Source organism: Colossoma macropomum, unplaced genomic scaffold (genome assembly GCF_904425465.1).
Source record: "Colossoma macropomum unplaced genomic scaffold, Colossoma_macropomum, whole genome shotgun sequence".
In the NCBI taxonomy this organism is placed as follows: domain Eukaryota; kingdom Metazoa; phylum Chordata; class Actinopteri; order Characiformes; family Serrasalmidae; genus Colossoma; species Colossoma macropomum.
The window spans coordinates 45,374,474-45,397,524 of record NW_023494792.1 but is presented as its reverse complement, the minus strand read 5'-3'; the positions used below and the strand labels follow the sequence as shown (position 1 = coordinate 45,397,524).

Genomic DNA, 23,051 nt, shown 5'->3' with positions numbered 1-23,051 from the left:
TCAACACATTCATTACCAAATGTAAGTAAACTAAAAGACAAATTTGCATTGGTGTAAGGCATTTTATTTATGCAGACATTATGCATGCATTTGGATATAAGCATCACTTTTTCCAGCTGCACATCCTTTCAGACTCACAGTGTTGAGTTGTCTTCCCACAGTAGAAGGATGGACAGAAACACCTGTGGATTTTTTCAGATTTGAAGCAAGAATGGAGCTTGATTTTCTCCTCTCTTTTAAAGATGGAAGCTTTCAGCTCTGTTTATCTGATGGTGACAGTTGTGGTGGTCTGCCAGGTCTTGCACGCTTGTTAGGAGTCCCATTTTCTCTAAATCTTTTATTATCCAAAACTCCAGTTTCCTTTCCTTTCCTTATATACAGTACAATACTGTATAATTCTGTATATGGGCTGACGTGTATGTTTAATTACACTAAAAGCTTTTGTTGAAGACCAAACAATATGATCCTAATAAATATCCCTCAAATGACATAAATTTTTTTTTTACACTCAGTGACACTTGATGTAGTTGGTACATACAAATAAAGCTTGAAATAATAAGTGTAAAGGTTACATGAGGGCCTCTGACTGGAGCAGGTGAAAGGGGGATGGATCAATGCTGCTTAACCATTAATGTCATCACTTGACTGCTGGCTGTGGGTGAAAAAGGCTCATGGAAATATTTAGGTCAATCGTCTCTCTGTCAAGCTGTCTGCTCTGTACACAAAGTACACATTCAGAGGAAACTGACAAAAAGTAAGTAGACATTCAGCTTCATTAAATAATGAAATACTTGTTTAAGATAGATAGATAGATTGCACATAATGCAAACATACACTAGGCAAAAAGCTTTATGTATGGAGAGTTTCATTCGAAAATGTTGAATATCCATTTGCAACAATTTTGGATATGACAAGGTTTTGAAAAGAACAACAGCTGATGAATAATTGAAAACACATTTTTATATCTCTAATAAAGGTGGTACAAATTATAATATAGCATCGATACCTCTTGTATGTGTAAAGTCCTCTCCAAACAATGTATATCATGAAAATATGACAATTTTTGAAAGTGCTCTATAATGTGTTTTGGAATGAAACCCTTCATATGACTGGACCAGGCTTAGACTGTGAATCATTGCCATACCTGCTTCTTTTGGCATATGTCCTGGTACTTATAAAGCAAACCCATCAGTTCAAATCATAGTTATAGTAGAAGCCAGTGAGCAGGTGTTGAAGCTCCATTTGAACTGTGGCAGGTAGAGTTGAGGTTGAATGAAGCCGGGAAATTCATTTTTTAAGAATCAGTTGAATGTAAACTCAAACTTCCACTTTGTTTTTTGTGTTTTTACTTCAGCCCAAGTTCCTCTGGCTTCTCCAGACCCATCTAGTGACCTTTGATCTGTGCACCATGACTGTAGAGAGCAGGCCAGAGGGCTTTAGTGAGCCCCATCCACTGCATGCTGCAAATGACCCGAAACCTCAACCTGCAGCCAAGTGCTGCTCCCCCAGTCTGAAGGTATGAAGCAGAGTAATACATACTGCACAACAACCTAGTAGAATATATAAAAATGAATCTATTTGATTTCAGTATGCCAGTACTTTTGGAGAGACATTATATTCCTAAGGCCCATCATCGTAACAATTACAGATACATATATTCTCCAAAGTGGCCTATGATGTGATCTTGATGTTTATGGATCATTCTGTCAAATTGGTTCAAAGTCAGACTTGAAACCACATTTTGGACTTTTAACTGACTTGGTCTTTAGACTAAAATCATTTTGCTCAATTCCTGCTCTAAAATGCAAGGATGTGTCTAAAATTAGTAATAAATATAGACTAAAACTGTTTATTGACATAAAAACGTGAGACTGAATTTTCAGAGTTTTTAACATTAAACTCATGATAAATTTAAACCTTTAAACTTTCATCCTCGAAAGAAATCAAAAAGATCTTTTTAAAAAGGGACATTGAAATATATTGAAAATTAGGAATTAGAGTTTGAAGCATGAATATGCTAGTCTTCATAACTTCAGAATCACTAGGCGGAGATTAAAGCATTATTTTCAGAAGCTGAAAATTTGTGTTTGGCCCAGCCACCTCCCAATATAAAGTCCTCTAAATAAATAATGATATATTGTGATGAAGTTTCACCTCCCGTAGAAGCCCAGAATTTTCGGGAATTTTTTTGGTATTTTGGGTCAATTACAATTACAACTGCAATTATGAAGTATTCACATGAGACAGTCACACATGCCATATGTTGTTATTTTTAGGAGACCCTGGGCTACATAGATATGCCATTGTTTGACATGTAAATGCTAACAGAAAGTTGATATCTTTATGAATTTTGGTAAAAATGTACCTAGCACCTGCAAAATTTTGCATTTTTTTGCATATAGAGATATTGAAAACAAGTTGCACCTCAGATACCTTTTCAGAAATTGTTAGTCTCGAGTGTCTGTGAGCTGAAACTGCATTGCATGTTGATTCATTCTATTGGTTATTATGAGTAAAAATAAACAATTTGCATAAGGCAGACATGTTTTTTATTGATTTTCTGTCCTCTTCATGCTGAGCGCTAAAACTTGGATACACAGCAAAACAGATTTTATTTTGAATAACTAATTGAGTTGCATATTTAATATAAGATATTTTTGATACTCAAAATCAATGTAAACTGAAAGCCCTTTGTTTATAATATGAAGGCCAAAAAGCAGAGCAATAATATTAGAATTTTGGGTGATTTTCTGAGCCAAATTACTCACTGATGCTGACGTCACAGCTCAATGATGTCACATTAGCTAGTTTGAGATGGTCTGCTGAATGTCCTGATATGTGTATCATGTCTGTAGCTTAAACCGTTCTGAAGTTATGAAGACTAGAAGTGACCTACCATTCAAAGATGCATATTTAGGAACCAACAAACCTCAAGAAAACAAAACATCGCCTCTCTTAGTCTAATCCAGACTAATTTACTGTCAGTTGATGGGTGAATTAGCTCCTAAAAATGATTGTGATCGGCTGAGAATTCTGTCAATCAGTAATTTGCAAAGTCATTTCCAGAAACACTACTCTGAGCAGAGGGCATGTGCACCACTGTTATTCTTCTCAGGTTTACTTTAGATCAAGCCGATTCGCTTCCACACATGCCAAGTACAAACTCACGCATGTGGCTCTGTAAACCTTTGTGAAAGAAAAATGCAGTTTTTTTTTCAAAGTATATTTAATATGAAAAGTACATACGGACTAAATTATTTGGGACAACGTATGACAAGTGTATTTAAGTTGTAATTAATATGTGATAAAATTTAGTTGTGTTTTGATTACTTTTTTCAAATAACATGTACTTAAGTAGATGTAAGTAAGTAATTTGTAGACATAACTGTTATTACACTTGGAAAATGTTATAAATGTACTGCTAGATATACCGATTCTGGATGCACTGATGGACTTATTGATAACCTATTGAGCTGTACTGTAACTAAAATGCATCTCAATCCATGTTAAATTGGATTTCAACACACTAAATCCACTTCAATGCACTCAACAAATGAAACATGTTTAAAGTGTACTAAAAGCTAACTAAGTACACATTTAAATATATTATCAAGAACTAAACACACCCTACATCATATTTAAGTCATGCTGAAATACATCTTCAAATGCTTTTCTGTTCTGAATCGGGAGAACTAATGTTGCAATGAAAGCAACCAGCAATTATTAAGACACAAATTCTACTGCATCAATTTTGAAAGTATACACTTAAGTGTACCAATACCACATATGATTGGTAGTTAGTTTGAGTTATATTGCAACTAAATGCAACTAAAAGGTTCTAAAGTAAACATTAAAGTCGTTGGTTTAAAATACACTTCTAATGATACACTTAAGTTGATGGCAATTAAATATACTTTGGTTTAGGTTTGATTCAGTGTATTACGAAATACATTTATTCATGTGTATTTACTTACAGCATTATGAAGTGTAATTTAAAACAGCCTATTTTTTATGGTGCAAAGTTTTTTAAAATATACTTTTTGTATACTTCAGATATATCTCCATAAAATACATCTTCTAAAAATGTACTTTTCCCTGTCTTGCAAATACACTATTGATATACTTAAGTATGCTGGTTTTTCACAAGGAAAGGATTATGTGGAGACAAAGTTACACTGTTGTGCAGTAGTTTCTAGATTTGTCCACAGTGAATAGACTGCTAACTGCCACATGCCTACTTTTACCTTCAGAGTTCACAGATTGTGATTATGTTTTTGAATGACACTCATGCTATTACATCTACACATCAAACATGTAAATAAAACTACAGCTTTGTCTGTTGTTTTCACTGGACTGCCCATCAGGCCGGCCCAGAAAGGGTATGTTCACTCACTGACTGACTGATTGACTGACTGAGTCACTTTCATGAAACGTGCATGCGTGAGGTTAGCGAGCCAGAGGACTGTTTCAGAAACATGCCGGGTGTCGCTGACTTCTACTTAAAAAGGTTTTGAAAAGTGTTCTACATAGCACCAAAAATGGTTCTTCTGTTGTTACAAGCTTGACATTGTAACAATAGAGGAACCATTTTTGGTGCTATGTAGAACGCTTTTCAAAAAAACCTCTATATAGTACCTTTTACAGCATATTCTCCATCAAGCTGAAGAATCATTTCATGATGCAAAGAACTCTTTAATCATGCAAAGGGTTCTGTGAGTGTTCATGGTTCTTCATAGAACCATTTTCTTTTCTAAAGAACCCTTGAAGAACCATGTTTTTTAAAAGTGTAGGCTTGCCTAGTCTTGTTTGGGGTAGATGTTTCTTTTTTGGGGGTAAATTTCATATGTTAAATTTTCTCAGTGGTCAGATTTTGATTTTGTTTACTTAAATGTAATTCAGAGCTTGTTTTGTTCTGTTTTGGTGTAGATGTTCATTTGTGTGCTTGCCTTCTGCAATTTCTCCAAATCTCTGAGTGGAAGCTACACTAAAAGCACCATCACACAGATCGAGAGGAGGTTTGATATCCCCAGTTCCGTTGTTGGCATCATTGATGGCAGCTTTGAAATGGGTGAGTGAGACTGTGTATGTTAGGTCAGATTTTCCTGTAACTGCTTTATGGTTGGTACTTCTAACTTCTAAGACCTGTGTGCAGTTTGAGCAAATATATATTGTTTGGTGCTGTGACAAAACCTTTGTAACTTAACAGGAGAAGAGAAAAATTGTATTTGTTTATATACAAATCCAATTCCAGAAAAGTTGGGAGAGTATGTGAAATGATAACAAAGACAGAGAGCAGTGATTAGTAAATTCTGTTTGATGTGTATTAAGTTTGAAACAGTATATGAGCACAATATTGGATGTTTTGCCTTATGAACTTATGAACCATTTTTTTTGCAAACATTCACTCATTCCAAAAAGGTTGAGACAGGTTTCCCACAGTGATATATCACCTTTCCTTTTAACAACACTTAATCGTTTGGGAACTGAAGATAATTGATCCAGTTTTGAAAGTGTCATTTTTTGCCATTCTTTCGCTCAGTCTGCATCCATACAGGCCTTTTTGGTCATATTCTGCGCTTCATAATGCTGCACGTGTGTTCAACATTAGACAGCACTGTACCAGTCTAGCATCCACACTCATGCTGCTGTAACATGTGCAGAATGTGTCTTGCCGCTATCATGGACATCTTTGAAAAAGATGTTGTCCAGAAGGCAGCATATGTTGCTCCAAAATGTGCATGTATCTTTCAGCATTAATGGTGCTTTCAAGGATATGGAAGTTACTCAATAATACACCCCCCCCATACCACAATAGTCCCTGGCTTTTTAACTTTATGCTGGTAACAATCTGGATGTTCCTTTTCCTTTTTGGTTCTGAGAACATGATATCCAACAATCAGATATTGTTGACACCTGCCGCCCATGCAGTCTTAGCTTGCATTTGTGGTTGAAGTGATGAACAGTGTATATTGACAGTGGTTTGTCAAAGTATTCCTAGCCCATGTGGTGATATTCATCACAGAAGCATACTGATTTTTAATGCAGTGCAGTCTGAGAAGTCAAGGGTCACAGGCATTCAGTTCACTTTTGCCCTTTATGCAAATCTTTTCATGATATGCACCCTAGAGGCTAAAATGCTGAATTTCTTGCAATTGCTCACTGACGAACATTGTTCTTAAACTGTTGGATTATTTGCTGACACATTTTTTTAGAAAGCCCCAATCCATGCTCGCTCATAAAGGATTAAGCCTTTCCTGGATGCTCCTTTTGTACCTAATCGTGAGTGCTTTACTTCTTTAAGATGTTTTTTTAAACATTTCATATTATTATATGAAATGTTACTAGTCTTGTCACTCTTGTAAATTAAAAAAGGTGAAGTTGATAAGATAAAACATTAAATATCTGGTCTTTGTACTAATTATGTTTTGATACAGGTCGAAATGGATTTACTAATCACCGCTTTCTATTTATATATGCATTTTATATACTGTTCCAAATATTTGAAAATTGTTTGCATAAGTTAATATAGATTTCATATTGGTCCAATTTCTATTGGTTCATTTATCATGAATTTCAAATTGCATGAAATAAACAAACAGAAAAATGGAGATACGAGGTTTTGTTCTGACATTAATGATACTGCAAATGTGCAGAGGAAATTTTTAACCCCATTGTTAATATTTGTTTTTGAAAATGGCAGTTGCTCTGCACAATAATAAAAAATAATCAAAATGACTTTTAATAAAGTTTTGTTGTCTTAACCTGAAATAAAGAAACTTTTTTCTTCTCCTAGAAAGGACATAAATAGCACACATTAAAATTGTATATGTTGTAAGAAATAAGCATAGCAGAGATGAATTTTGAACAGAAATTAGACTCAAATTCTAAAAAATATTAAGGTCAAGAGATTTTTCACTGTAGTTGCAGAAGAACTGTAAATTGTACCATCCAACATTTGTTGATCTCCATCATCTGATCTCAGTCATATTATGAAATGTTCAGTAAACATCCTAATGTCTGTTTAGTACATTTATGTGTAAAGTCAGGTGTGGTGTGCAGGTAACCTGCTGGTCATTACTGTGGTGAGTTACTTTGGTGCAAAGTTCCACCGTCCCAGGATCATTGGAGCTGGAGTGCTGCTGATGGCTATGGGCACACTCCTAATGGCCCTGCCCCACTTCCTCATGGGCCAGTGAGTAACTCTTCTGCTGCGGCTCACAATCACACTGCATGCTGGCTACAAACGCACAGAGAATACACAAAAATGTACGCCTGTGTGATTAACCCCTAAAACTCTAGGATCTGTATGTGGATCCACACAATTCCTCACTCTTGTAATCTACATACTAGTTTTGCAATCGCAACTGAATATGTAATTTCTCCAATTAGTGAATAGTAAGATTAATGACTGAATAATAAGCCTGGTTGATGGAGTTTAACAGGTAATTGCTTTAAATATTCTGTTTTAAGATTTCTTTATTATTATTTTAGTTTTAGTGGTGTCTAAGTGAACAAGTTAATAACTCAATAACATGATAAATTATTAACAGCACCATTTTAATACCATTAATGCATTTTCCTAGCTTGAACCATCCGTAGTTTCACCCTGAAGCCCAGCTGATTGTGCACTGTGTGTTACTATAGTTGTGTCTCAAAGTGAAGGCAGCAATGAAGGTAGTGGAAACCTTACTAGTGCTCGTCTCTAAGGACTCCTATTCAGTGCTCGCTTACGCACATTGGAGAAAGATTGAGCAGTCTATACCAACAGTGTAAGCGTGTCACATTTAAAAGTTACATTTCAAAACATCAAATTCAAATTTACATGTTATAGCATTTCATCACAAACTCTGGTGCTACAGCATCATTTTGTTTAATTGTTTTGCACTCTGCCTGAAGGATTGTGGGTGACTCAAAGACTCTGCATTCAAGACATTTAAGTTTCATGTTTAAAATACATTCTGATGCTTATTTTGCCCACTTAAATAGTTGTTACAAAATGCACTGCTTTTAAAATGGGAGAATCTTTCTTAGTGTCAAATTAGAGCAAAGAATACAAATTAATTAATTAATTAACTTTAAATTTGTGATTAACTACACAAACTGATGTGATTAATGATGATTACTTTATTCATTCGGAGGCCCTGTTTAGTTTATTTTATTTTTAACTACTGCTGTTTCATATCCTCTATGGCCTTATAACTGTTATAAATGTTCTTTTTGTCTTGTTCTGAATCTTTGGCTAAAAGCCTGTAAAGCACTTTGACTTACAGTTATTTGTATGAAAGGTGTTAAATAAATAAGATTTGATTGATTGATTCTACATTAGCTAATACAAAATACTCCTGTGTGCTGTGTGTGTGTGTTGTTTTTGGCAGGTATGAGTATGGCACTGTCGCCTTCCCTGTTAATGATGCTGATAATTTCATAGTGACCTCCCCTTGCTCAGCTAGCAGCCAGAACATCACGCAGCAGCACACTGCAGGTAGCTGCTACTTATTTCTATAGTTGTGCTAATTGAGGTGTAATGCACAAATTACATATTGATGCATTCATCCTGGGGCAGTGATTCAGCTGCATCAATTTTGGAGGGTTGTCATTGATTTTGAGCCTTTAGGTACCACTTTACAATAGAACTACCTTTATAAAGGCCTTAGAAATATAGTTTAAATTGAGTTTATTAATGGTTGTTAATCAGGTCATGTACAATTTTAAAATCATTGATAAACAATTCTAACATTTTAAATAAAAACGAAAACAGCAGTCCACAGTCAACTATAGTATTAAACCTCAGATTTTGCTTTTTGGTTACTTTGGTAAGTTGGTAATTTTCCTTTACTCGTTCATTGCTCTCTCACTCAGATATCTTTGGCCTAAAGCATTGTTCGTATCTGTTTTTCATCTCATATGGTCTGTTGCTGTTTTTGTATGGAGGAGTGAATTGATTTCAGGAGGTTCTCACCCCTCCCCTTTCACCCATCATTGCTCGCTAGCAGCTCAACAAAGTCGTAGCATTTCACATACTGTATGCCAACAGTGTCCTAGTTAATCTCATGACAGAGTTACAACTAAAACACATTGTATGTGGTTACATTACTTAAAAACATCTGAGTCAATGTCCATTCTACTGATCGGAGTAGAATGGAGTTGTTGACTCCTACACTCAAAAAAGATGAAATCGCTCTGTTGTTAGTTTAAGTCAGTGTTCTCTCACTGCTGTTAATGCTTGTGTTATGCTAATGAATTTTTCCCTGTATACATAATGTGTGTCTGTGTGTAATATATGTGTTTAGGATGTGATAAAGGAGAGGAAGAGGGTTCTCCTATGTGGATTATTTTGCTGCTGGGGAACGTTATCCGTGGTATTGGTGAGGCCACCGTGGGCCCTCTCGGAATGGCCTTCATCGATGACTATGCCAGGCCAGAGAACTCTGCCTTTTACATTGGTGAGAACTGAGGGCACCACTTTCTTTCACAATCCCCCAAGTCCTACATATTAACCAAATAACTATGAGGTACATATTTAAAACTTCTAGATAATTATTTTGGATAACATGATGGTAAGTTTTAAAGTAGTTTAACTAAAATACACTGAAATGCCCTGAGTAACTGTGCAGGAAAAAACTCACACAGCTGTGTAATTATTTAGGGAAAAAGGATATATAATTAGTAAGTCAGTCTAACAAAATTAGAAGATCATTCAATGATGTAGTAAATGTTAAGGACCCAGTAAAACCACAACTTTTACAGCCCAAATTTATTTATATTTATAGAGAATTAACAGGTATGTACTATATAAGACTTTTTGTCCTTTATTTGTGTACCATTTTTTTACGCCATGTGACCACTCTGTACTATTTACTCAAAATAACTGCAGTGCACTGTGGACTTTTTAGCACATACTTACATAGTTTTTCAGTGTAATTGAGCTAGACAGAGAAAACACTCAAATGTGCAGGACAGGGGTATTACATGAAAAGATTCGGCAACCTGTGCTGTAGTGTTGTTGATTTGTATTATGAATAATTTATTTTCTCGTTCATTAATGGGTGAATAATGAATATTCACTCTGTTTCCCTACAACACTTATTTGTGTCAGGATGCCTCCACACCATCTCAGTGATTGGTCCGTTGTTTGGCTACTCGCTTGGCTCGCTCTGTGCAAACCTCTATGTGGACATTGGTTTTGTGAACATGGGTGAGACTCATGGATCTTTGCAAAATATCATGCAATCAAAGCTTACACTGAAAACAAAAACATTTACTTGATTCAAATGTACATCATTTTCACATAAATGAAATATATTTCATCAATATGATTTGTCAGATTACATACTTTTGAAAATAATTGATATTGATGACAAATTTGATTTGTTTTATTGATTTGGAGATGATGTACACAACTGAATCAAGTAAATTCAGTGCATCACTGTTTTCAATGTGGACGCGTTTAGAAGTAATGGACTTTTGAAAGCAAGCTTAAGCACTTTTGGGTTTGGTATTTAATGTTGTTTTGTGTGTGGGTGTTTCCTCCTCCTCAGAGAGTGTGTTCATCACTCCGCAGGATTCTCGCTGGGTCGGGGCCTGGTGGTTGGGTTATTTAGTGGCCGGAGCTCTGTCTCTGCTGAGCGCATTGCCCTTCTGGTTCCTGCCCAGCGCTCTGCCTGAAGTTCCTCAGCCTGCTGGGCCGGACACCAGCTCAGGGCAGCCCGCACACACCTGCCCAGAGCAAACCACGGTCAGCCTTGCAGAAATAGCCAAGGGTAAATTTGAGAGCCATGGCTTCAGTAAAAGAGCTACAGCTAAAAACTAGGGCTGTCGTTAATTAATTAGATTAATTAAATTAATTAATTGCTTAAAAAAGCAATTAAAGTGTACCCATTAGTCTTCAGTGATTATTTGACAGTTTGCATAATGACAATGCATGTTTTAAATTGTTTAATAATGGCTTCCTAGTTTATTTTATTACAGGGTGATTCAAAAAGATTCATCTGATTTCAAAATGATTTATTTCATTTGTAAATTATTACAGAACAATGCAGTGAACTGTAAATGGTTTAAATGAGCCTAAAGTTTATTATGTAGTTTTACAAGTGTTCAACATGACCTCCTCCAGCTGTACAGACAACATCAACGCCATAGTCAAATTCATCCCATACTCGATTGAGCATGTCGGGTGTCACTGTGCTCACGGCTCTTTCAATGTGATTTTGGAGATCATCCAATGTTGTTGGGAGTGGTGACGCATATACATAATCCTTAACATACCACCACAAAAAAGTCACACGGCGTGAGATCTGGTGATGCTGGTGAGCTTCTTCTTGGAACTGCTGGTACCAACAATGAATGCTCTGAGCTGTTGGAGGTTCCCTGCCATACTGGCAGTAACTCTATGACCCCCTCTTTCAATTGGTGTGTCATTGGTTCCTAGGCACCTCACGGTTGTAAAAATATGACGCTTTGAAATCGGATGAATCTTTTTGAATCACCCTGTAATTTGGGATTTTTGAAAGGCTGTACATGTTTTTTGATGTTTGGTTAAGGTAGCATTTTATTTGGCAATTTCCACTGATTTTTCACGGTTTCATTCAGATGTAATTCATTAAGATTCTTAGTGTTTGATGTAAAATTAATTCTATTAACTTTAGTGAAACATAGTGAGTCACAACTGTTTTTGTGGTGGTGATAGGAACCAGATTTCTGAAGTGCTCTAAAAGCTACTTTACAAAGAAAGTTATTAGTAAAAGTGGTCATAAATATGCTGCCTGATGTTACAATCACTTTGAGAAGGCGTTGGCCTAAGACAAGTAGGTCATTCAGCACAGAGAGGTACATACAGGGCATTAACTTATTTTATGGATGGAACACAATATTGTCATTATCAGCTTTACATATAAAAACTCGTGTAGGTTCACTGGTCATTTCAGATAGTAAATAAGTCGGCTATATTTGTGTTGTAGACATTGCAACCCCTGGTTTCTATCACCACCACTGTAAAGAAATCTGAGTTTCTTTGCAATGAACCATTTCACATCAAACCACTCTGAATGACTTTGTTTATGTCTCAGTGATTATTATTATAAATTAATTATGCAGAAATATTGGAAAATCACAGGAATTCTACTTTAACGTTTTAAAGCTTTGATTACTTGATTGGTCATTAAACTAATGAGTAAATTACTTGATTACTAATATATATACTAATGCATGCAATAGTGACAGCCCTAATTTTAATTCACTGAACTACTCTAATTTAGGGATACACTATATTGCATTCAATAAAGTAAGCTACAATAAACCCCCTTAAACCCTAAGGGTATAGATGTGGGCCCACACTTCAGTTCCTCCCTCTCAGAAATATATTGCTTACATATTTCATAGTTACTTAATATTAAACCTTAAAGCTGCACTGTTTTTTTTTTGTCACAATAACAAAGGTCAGGAGATAAAACCACATGCTAAAATGTGGTGTGCCGTGTGTCGCCTGAAATAACAATTCAGGTTTGGCCCATATCATATGCCTTTACGTGTCAACGTCATACGCACAGGCTCAAAAAGAATGTCCAGCTCAATATTTAGATCTCAAATGCAAAATGAACATTATACTTATGAAAATATGATGACAATAGTAGATCATTCACTTACATCCTCAGAAGAGACTTGAATACTCTGTCAATGCGCTTGCGATCATCGGATTCATCTGCTCGAGGAAGAGGCCTGTAGCACAACCCACATTACAAAATGTTCTTCCACACATTGTTTGCAAGTGCACATTTCCACCAGAGAGGTCTCCAAATCCCCACACTTACACAGTGCAGCTTTAAGTGTGTCACTGGAGTTTAAGGGGTTAAACTAATTAACAAGTAAGCAACATCAACACTAAGTAACAATGTAATTTCTTTGCAGCCGTATTTAAAGTCTATTTATTGCTCATTGTTTAGATTTTGTGCCGTCACTGAAGCGTTTGCTCACCAATAAGATCTACGTCCTCTACTTGATCTTCAATGCCTTGATTTTCAACGGCTTCGTCATCATTATAACATACACACCCAAATACTTCGAACAGCAGTTTGGACAAAGTGCATCCAGGGCGAACTTCCTTTTAGGTAACAGCTCTGATATTGCTTTCTGCAGAGTGCTGTTTTAAAAGCTAACTATGTGTCTTTTCTACTTGACTTTTCTACTTTCACATTTGCTTTTGTCTTAAAAAAGATGCTTTAATTATAATGTGGTAAATTATGACTGTTTTAAGGCCTTCACTGAGTGAAATGGCGATTTTGTTGACATTCTAAGTGAAAATAAGTTCACACATCCTCTACAGAAAACATATACTGTACATTTTAATACATCATTACTGTTAATTTGCTGAATTTAACATATTGGGAAAAAACTAAACACAAAATGCAGTCTATGCAAATGTTATGGTACATTTTCTATATTATAGGTTATTTTTTTTCTCAATATGTTAAATCTAGCAAATAAATGCAAATTGCATATTAATATTTGATCAAAAATGTCATATTTAAGTGTATTCTCTGTAGAGGATGTATTACCTTATTTTCACTTAGAAAATCAACAAAACATGTCCTTTGAACAAAGTGTTCAAATGTTTGCATATGACTGTATAACATTTCTCATCATGAGATTATTGAATTAATGTTTTAATGTAATAATATATGATCATATTAGAATATTAGGAAATTATTTATATCTAATTGTAGACAAATTTGAGTCATCTCAAAATGTGAAATGATTTTGTTGCACTGGAAGACAGTTTGTTTCAAGAAATAATGCTTGAGGGAACTAATATGATCTGCCGGTGCCATAAGATGATTTTACATGATAAGATCACTTTATACAGATCTCAGATCAGTATAAATCTCAGATTTAATAATTTTTTGTTATTTTATGTTCAATAATCAATTTTTCAATGTAGAATTCAATATTCTAAACAACACATCAAGACGTATTTTAAATGTTTTGTTCGATATTTTATATATTTAGCAAACAATAAGAAATTCACAGTTTTTCCATCAAGTTATCAGTGCTGAGATTTGATCACTTTTGAAACACAAGGATTCTGGATATTAAATTTATCATAACTTCATTCTTGATGACACAATCAGTATCTCAGTCATTTCAGGATCACCTACAGCTCTGTTCTAGACTCAGCTAACATTCCTTTTTTCAGATTTTATGTTTTCATTCCTTTTTTTCATATTTTACGTTGTCTGAAATATATGAAGTTGCACAGGATTAAAATTTTTTTTTTTTACTTTTGAATGGTAGTGTATGGAACATTCTACCATTTTGGTTCAAAGTCAGAGTTCAAAACATGTTTCACCCTTTAAACTAATTTGAATTTTTGACTTGAATCCTTTTACTTTGAGTGACTTTATACCTTAATTATGTTTATTTTATTAAAACAGATGATTGAACATTCAATTTTGTCACTACTAAAACAAAAAAAACCCAGAAACTTTTCCAAATTGTAGTGAATGACTAAAAAGTTGTGCTTTGATAGTGACAGCTCTTAATGTTACACACTGATTTTCAGACTTTTGGGCACATTTACTTCAAAACAATCTAACTGCTCATCATGTGTCCACTAGGGACAGGGATGCAGTCTCACTTCCTGCTGTAAAATGCAGGGGCGTGGCTAAAATAAGACTCCACCTAGTGTATACAAAGCTACAAAAAAAGGATACCATGGCACATAAAATCATCTTAATTGTTGTTTTATAAATATATAGAACAAAAATCAGAACAAAACCTTGTATCTCCAAAATGAGAACTTTACAGGAGAAGGAAAAAACCTTCTTTAATCTTAATGTAAATCAGTGGAACCAGAATATTTTCCAAATCATTTGGGTTGTTTCTTTTGGTCTATTCAGCATGAAATTTACACACACTGTAAAGAGCAACAGGAATTTTCAAATTATGTCAAAAACTGAAAAACAACAAAAATGGAGATACATGGAGATCGACTACATGCCAACAATGAAGATGATTTTATGTGCTATGGTATCATTTTTTACAGCTTTGTATGTATATATATAAAATTACTGCCTTGCTTTTAATACTTGTTTTTTTTTTTACTTTGATACCACAATTTGAGACCTTGTGGTCCATATATCAACTACATGCCAACAGCTGATTTTATGTGCCATGATATTATTTTTTGCAGCTTTGTGTACACTAGTCAGTGATGTCATGAACTGACTTAATTCAAATATTTACATCATTTCCACATGAGTAAAATTTATTACATATATCAAAAATATCAGTGCTAATACTGCCAAAAGTAATTAAAATGAAAGAAAAATGTGTATTGTAATCTAATATATCACTGCTATTGGAAGAAAACCTTGTTCCTCCATTTTTGTCGTTTTTCAGTTTTTGACATAATTTGAAAATGCCTGTTGCCCTTTACATTGAATGTAAATTTCATGATGAATGGACCAAAAGAAATGACCCAAAATTACTTGGCAAAATTTCTGGTTCTGTTGACTTACATTAAAAGTAAAGTAGGTTTTTTCCTTTTCCTGTAAAGTTGTCGTTTTGGAGATACAAGGTTTTCTTCTGACAACAGCGATAAATATGTGTTTGTGTGGTCTTTGCAGGTATAACCTCTATCCCAGCAACATGTCTGGGTATTTTCCTGAGTGGAGTGATAATGAAGAGGTTTAAGCTGGATCTGCTGGGAGCTGCCAGGCTGAGTTTTGTGACCTATATTGCTGGATTTCTCTGCACTGTGCCTTACTTTGCCCTCAGCTGCTCCAACACAGATGTGGCTGGGGTCACTGTGCCCTACCAAAGGTACCTTTACCCTTAGTCTGTACTAACTTTCATCACTGTTGTGAATGAAGCAGTAATATTCACTAAAACTCTTTTTTGTTTGATGATATGTAGTAGTATGGTGAGATCATGTGAGATTACTGTACGCCCAAATGATGCCCTATGCTATTCTTATCCTATACCATAGTGAGATAAGTAGTCTGTAATTACTTCATGTTCATTGTTTTTTATGATTTCACAAACAATAGCAACCTACAAAAAATTTTAATATCATAAACTAGACAGCAAAATGCATTTTAGAAGTTTAGAAGTTGCACAGAACGTATTATCAAACTTTTACAAGCTTTTGAATGATGATGAATATAAAAGAAAGTCTGTCCGTATGTTCAGTTGAAGCTATAGGAAGATTATTTGTGAATGGATAACTTGCATGATGGTTTATTACTGTAGTCTGTACCCTACTATATATATGCAGAACACACATACTGTGGATACTATATAGTCAGAGACTACCCTTCATTTATTTAAAATCAAGTTAAAACAGTCATTAAGTAAAAGTTATTCATATTTTGGAAGATATTTCTGAAGAGATTACATACAGGATAATCCACTTACAAAAGGAAGTTTCCAAAAATTATTCAAATTAATAAGTAAAATGAGACCCTCTAACAAACCGCACAAAACCCGGTAGACCACTAAAACTGTCACCATCAGATAAACAGTACTAAAGCTGTCAACTTTGACCAAGAGGAGAAAATCAAGCTCCACTTTTGCTTCAGATCTGAAAAAATCCACAGTTATTTCTGTCCATCCTTCCACTGTGAAAAGACAACTCAACATTATGAGTCTGAAAGGATGTGTAGCTGTCAAAAAGCCCTTACTGAGAAAAGAAAACAGACAAAAAAGAAGAAAATTTGCAAATGAAACAAAGAAGCTGCTGGTGTTCTGAGAACAATGGACTGATTTTGAGTCCAGACTGAGTCCAGACCTCACTATGACTGAATGTGATTACTTGGATTGTGAGAAGCAGAAAATACAACCAACTTCTAAGACTGAACTTAGGAGATGTGGAAAAATATCCCTGCAAATTTCTGAACTGAAAGAGAGTGTACTGAAAAGAATGGAAGCTGTAATAAAGGTAAAGGGTATACACTAAATATGAAAATGTTGATATTATATTTAGTTGTTGAGGCTTCTGTGTAATTTTCATTTTACTGAAAAATGAATAACTTATACTTAAAAGAAATGACTAGCTTGTACTTAATGAAATTAAAGAAGTGGATCTGACTTTTGGCCAATAATGTATATTTTTGTGGCTGTATTTAATTAAATGTTTGTATTCTGTATTGTTCGTTTATGTATGCACCAGTTCCACCAAGACAAAGTGTGCTTTTCCAATAAAGTGATCATAATTCTGCTTACTGAATATTTGGTGTTTGTATTTTAGATCTGCACTTGCAGGAGATGTGGAGGTCAGTTTGGTGTCGTCCTGTAATGCAGGCTGTGGCTGTTCCCTGAACCAGTGGGATCCTGTGTGTGGTCAGAATGGAGTGACCTATGTTTCGGCCTGCTATGCCGGCTGCAGCTCCACTCATGGTTCAGGCATGAACACAGTGAGTTTCCTCTACACACACCGGTTTAATATATTACTAAACTCACATACATAGTACATAGTAGAGAGTGAGGCACAATCTAACACATTTTAAGCATGATTAATACATTTTTATACAGAAAAAAATGACACATCTCTGCTACAAAAAAATGTAAACATTGCTTCAAACATCTGCTGTCTACAATTTGGTCGATAGGGGTGTGAGTGCAAACAGAACTTACTCCAAAGGTAGAATCAAGGTTGGGATGTAAACGCAATACAAGTATTAGGAATTCAGAATGCAGAAATGAAGTATCTGTATTCAGTCCAAGTTACATTTTATGTAGGCAGTTTTCAGAATACAGTTAGTTTTTACATTTTAGGAGAATAATTTTAGAATACTTACCTCCAAAAAACAACTATCTTACAATCAGTGGACGGCTTGTAGCAAACATGCTCATTAGACAAACTTTAAAGAAGATCTCCATTTGTGGCTTCTGTACAAACACTGAAGTTCCTGCCTGAGTAGACTGATAAAGCAGTGTGATGAGTCAGCTATTAATCTCAGCGTTAATAAACTCTTTTGAAGGATGATCTGACTCATAATCTCCTCTGTATTGGACTAGTTTGTGAGTGATAAATTTAGCATTGGTGTTGTACCGGACTCCTGCTCAGGGGACTGTGGAAGTTATCAGTAACACATCAACAACATATCGGTGAAGCAGCAGTAGTGCAGCATCTAAATACATTGAAGTAAATATCTTGTAGATGTACTGCTGATACATTATTACATTAAGTAGATGTGTTGTTAATATGTCACTTCCATTACACAAAACCTAACCTTACCCAACCTTACCCAAGACCTAACCTAACCTTTATGTTACTGAGAGTCTGTTGAGTGTTTGTTTCTTCTAAAAGGACCACTCAAAATAAAGTGTCACCAAAATGCACCTTACCAATATGTATTGTAAATGTATACTTAATGTATTCTGAATATGTTACGTTTTAAAGAATTGAACATTTTAGATGTGTATTTAGCATTCAACCATCACTACTTTCACAAAAAAAATCTGGTAAATTAATACAAATACAATGAATTCAATAAAATTATATGTTACTTGAACCAGACTAGCTTTCCAGTTGCAGCACTGTATTACAACTAACACTGCTGTGTGGAGGCTGTATTTTAGCCTGGTTAAAAAAATGCAGGTGTGAATTCTGGGACTTATATTCACAACTCAGAAATCAAAAAAACATTTACGATGTTTTACATTAACATTTAAGATGTTCTTTTTTCTCTAGAACTTCCATGACTGCAGGTGTGTTCAAAGTTGGGGAGTGAGTGAGGTGAACTCCACAGCCGTGTTGGGACAGTGTTCTAGAGAGAGCAGCTGCTCTACAATGTTCTACATCTACCTGGCGCTGCAGTCTCTCAGCTTCTTTCTCTTGTGCCTGGGTAGCGTGCCTCTCTTCCTCATCTGCCTGAGGTATGTACCCATCAGTCCTGTCATATACATACTTACAAATATATGTGGTATTATGGAGTCCATGCCAGCTACAGTGCATGCTGTCATCAAAGCAAAAGAGGGAGATATTCATGTAAACGTTTTAAGATTCTACTATTCGCTCAAATGATTATGCTGTTAACAGCATTTGTAATGAAAAGCTTTATATTAAATTAGAAAGGAATGCAAAAAAGAAACATTTTCACCAGTGGTCAAAGACATTTGGACCCCTCCCTCTGTATACACACACACACACACACACACACACACACACACACACACACACACATATATATATATATATATATATATATACTCATTTTGAGCTGAATAAGAGTCTATAAAGGCCTCATCACATTTTCTTTTTCTTGTTCTGTGTCTGCCTAAAGGAGTGTAGAGCCTGAGCTGAAGTCACTGTCTGCAGGGATGTTCCTTCTGGTTCTTAGACTGATGGGTAACAATCATTCATTCATTCATTTCACAGCACACTTGTATCAGTGTACTGGTGTATGTTGCTCAATTCTTACCTGTGTTTGACTGTGTGCTGTTGTAGGGGGTATACCAGCACCCATCTACTTTGGGGCTCTGATTGATTCCACCTGTTTGAAGTGGGGGAGCAGGAAGTGTGGAGGGAGAGGGGCGTGTAGGATATATGACACACAGACTTTCAGGTGAAGACAACTAAATAAATCTGGCAATTGTGACTATTATGACTTTCATTGGCCTCATTTTCAAGAATCTTGTAGGTCCACTATGCTGATGTACAGCTAAAGATTGTATACTAGTTTATGTATCTTTAGTCTTTCATCAGTGGTCAGTTTCTGACAACAGTGTGATTCTTAACTGGACATGTTTGGGTGGTGGACAACACTCAAACTAGTGACACTGACATGTAAAAAACCCAACACCACTGTGCCTGATGCACTCATACTGTTCCATTACCATGTCACTGCTGTGCTGAATGGTCCACACCACCCAAATAATACAGTCGACTCCAGATGTTTTGGCACTCTTGAGTTAGGATTAGGAAATTTTAAAAATAGGTTATTAAAAAATTGTAGTCAATTGAAATTATCTTCAAGCACAATCAGGTTGAGTTTGAAAGTTTGAAAAGCGTGAAATATTTGAAAACTTGCCCGGAAAAAGAAGCATGAGTATACTGCCCCCATTTACCGTGGAGGATTGTGAGAGAGGTGAAAAAACATAACAGTGTCTAAAAACTGCACAATTTAGTTGAATCTTGGGGTTTTCAAATTTCAAAATCCACTGTCAGGCATCTCCTCTGTCACTAGAAGCTGTTTGGAAGAGTTTCAAGAAAAGAAGCCTTTCCTAAGAGCAAGCCACATAATGCAGCCACTAAACTTTGCAAAATGGATGGAATTGTTTCATGTGGTCTATATATAGAGGAGACCAAGAACTTTTTGGTCATGCACACCATAGTAACATTTGGTGGAAAAAAGGAAAAGCATACAATACATACTTAAAACCCACTGTCAAATATGATGAAGGATCATTGCTGCTTTGGGGCTGTTCTGCTGCCAGTTGTCCAGGGCCTCTTGTGAAAACCCTGCCTCTGCCAGAAGGCTGAACCTTGGCCATGAGTGCACCTTTCAGCAAGATACTGATCCCAAACACACCTCAAAATCTACACAGAAATGTTTTTGGGGTACACGAAATCAGTTTTGCAATGACTCTCTCAGTCTCCAGGCTTAAACCCAATTGGAAACCTGAACTGCGTATTGAAGAGGGCAGTCCCTAAGTGAAATTCTGCATGGAGAAATAGTCCAAGATCCCACATCAAGGGTTCTCCAACCTTGTTAAGCATTACTGAAAGCAGTTCAGTGCTGTAATTCGCAACAGGGAAGGCTACAGTCATGCATATGCTGCACATCTCCAGCTTATAGAGGGATCAGGTTTGATATGGCTTTGGTAGCATGTAGTTTGCATAGTATATATGCTAGTCGCCACAATGACTAATATAACTGAAATTTTTAGCTAGCTGAAATTTTAGTGATCCTGTAAAAATCACTAAAACTTCAAAGTTGTTTTGCCCCTTTCCTTTAAACACTGTATCTACTGTGTGCAGTGCTTCATTCTGTCCTTCAGATTGCAGGCTTTTTGGAAACATTTTACGTTAAGGGTCACACATTAGTGATACTTATATAGTAATAAGTAATTACATATTTGTGTATTAGTCAACTACTAAGAATTAGTTACTGATTAAGTACTTAGTTATTACTTATTGAGTACACTTAACTGATAGTTTGGTTTGTCATTAGTTCATAGCTTATTTACTTATTAACTGTGTACCAACTGTTGCTTATTTCACTGTTAATGAACTTTTAATTCATCTACTGATTTATTGTTATTAATTAAGTACTACTTTGTCTTTCCTAATAGTGATCATTTTTACTACTAGTTATGGTACAAACTCATGATAAAGACCTGACTGGTTTCTGATATCTTAATTTCACTCTAGTTATTTTTGTGTCTCCTTAAATAAAGTGAGAAATATTCATACATTATCAATCAGTGTTTATTCTAAATGATTGCACACCATAAAGCAAATAGGAACTAAAACTAGTACTTTACACTTGCATGTCTCATCCAATGTCAGGTTCTAATGAGATCCAAGAGTTTTCATGGCACTGCTCCAAAAAGAACCCATTTAGCACCTTCAAATTTGAGATAATAAGACAATAGTAAGACAGAAACTGTCAATATGTACATTTTTTGTGTTACTTATAAGGGCAACTGTCTACGTTCGTCTTTGAATAAGCGGCCTGTGTTTTAGGTCTGACCAGTATGTAATTAAGATTGTAACGTGATTTAAAGTGTGCATAAGGTGATCTTAGTCATGGATTTGTATTATAATTATTATATTAGTAGAGAAGATCATCACTTCCCTTGGTTGGACACATAAAGTATTACTTACTGGCTGAGTAACAGTAAGTGAGGAGTAATTAATATTGAAAGTGTAAAGAGAGCTCTGAGGATACTGAGGCAGCTGAATGTGTGGAGGTGAAGGAAAGTGTCCAGTAAAGCCCATAGACTATATTCCACATAAGGATAAACACATTTATCCATGCATCAGAGGAGCAATAACTAAATATCAGTTAACAGTGTAGTCAACTGCTATTTTCTAAGCACACAATCATCTACCAAATAATAATAATAGTTGCTTAATGAATATTTTACTAATAATATATAAGTGATAAAAGCTTGGATTGAATTGAATCTGTTTGGAACCTGACAGGATTTTATTAGTGCTGTACTTCATACATGCACTGCAGCTAATAACAAGCTAAACTAAAAGTCTCTATTATTGACTCACACTTTACCCTAGAGACTCGGGACTTGAGTCGGACATGAAGCAGCTTGTGAACATCTGCTCATGCTATTCTTCTTGCTCAGGTTTCTGTTCCTGGGCCTGATCAGTGGTCTGCGGGTGTGTGGCTATGTGCTCTTCTGGATCACTGTCGTCCAGATTAAGAAAAAGCTGCAGAAAGACAAGCAGACCGCTGCAAACTTGGAGCTCCAGAAGCCTGCAGGGGGCGCTGCTGAAGCACTACTGAAAGAGGACACAGAGTAGCACGATGGCCTGAAGCACCTGAGAGAAACAGTTTGATGTCTTCTAAAGCTGAGACAGTCTGTCAACTTTAATATGCCCATATTCTACATCTTTCTTCTATTTTACTTTCCCACTGACATCCACTTTTATAACATTTGTGTAGTTTTATGTACTCAAATCAGCCATAATTCATTTATCTCTTTAAATCAAACTGGCTGTTACTGTGGCTTTAAGACTGATGTAAATGACCTCTGTCGTAATTGGCTGCCTTTTATTGTACTTTGTTCCAAAAGCAGTCTGGGCTGAAATGTGCAGTAACAACACTCCTCATCACTTCAACGTGAATGGGCAGAGCTAAACTGCCATAGGCTGAATGGGCAGTCCTGTTTAATGTGTTTTTGGTTGTGACATCACAACCATGACGAAGGCAAAATGAGCTGATTTTGCAGCTCTTTTTCCAAATATGGGCTCTGTGGAAACATAGTCTTAACAGTCTTTACCTACACTCTTGAAAAAATGTTTCTTCAAGGGTCCTTTAATGAAAAATAAGAGTTCTATGTAGAACCATGAACACTCAGAGAACCCTTTG

At 35.6% G+C, this 23,051-nt stretch overlaps 1 protein-coding gene across 1 annotated transcript; it reads left to right on the top strand.

The window, feature by feature from the left end:
- The first annotated feature begins 617 nt into the window (after positions 1 to 617).
- LOC118812371 (solute carrier organic anion transporter family member 1C1-like) lies at positions 618 to 23,044 on the top strand. The gene is made up of 15 exons (XM_036577335.1): positions 618 to 754; positions 1,355 to 1,516; positions 4,927 to 5,068; positions 7,060 to 7,192; positions 8,376 to 8,482; positions 9,291 to 9,443; positions 10,097 to 10,195; positions 10,539 to 10,760; positions 12,939 to 13,103; positions 15,621 to 15,816; positions 17,243 to 17,408; positions 18,689 to 18,873; positions 19,281 to 19,345; positions 19,445 to 19,562; positions 22,306 to 23,044. The coding sequence occupies exons 2-15, from the start codon at positions 1,409 to 1,411 to the stop codon at positions 22,481 to 22,483; spliced, it is 2,037 nt and encodes a 678-aa protein (XP_036433228.1). The 5' UTR covers positions 618 to 754; positions 1,355 to 1,408; the 3' UTR covers positions 22,484 to 23,044.
- Positions 23,045 to 23,051: the final 7 nt, after the last annotated feature.

Bases quoted from the DNA above. Each gene is read 5' to 3' on its own strand.
- LOC118812371 (XM_036577335.1), top strand. From the start codon at position 1,409: ATGACTGTAGAGAGCAGGCCAGAGGGCTTTAGTGAGCCCCATCCACTG. The intron at 1,517-4,926 runs GTATGAAGCAGA...GTTTTGGTGTAG, and splicing joins GCTGCTCCCCCAGTCTGAAG to ATGTTCATTTGTGTGCTTGC. The intron at 10,196-10,538 runs GTGAGACTCATG...CCTCCTCCTCAG, and splicing joins CATTGGTTTTGTGAACATGG to AGAGTGTGTTCATCACTCCG.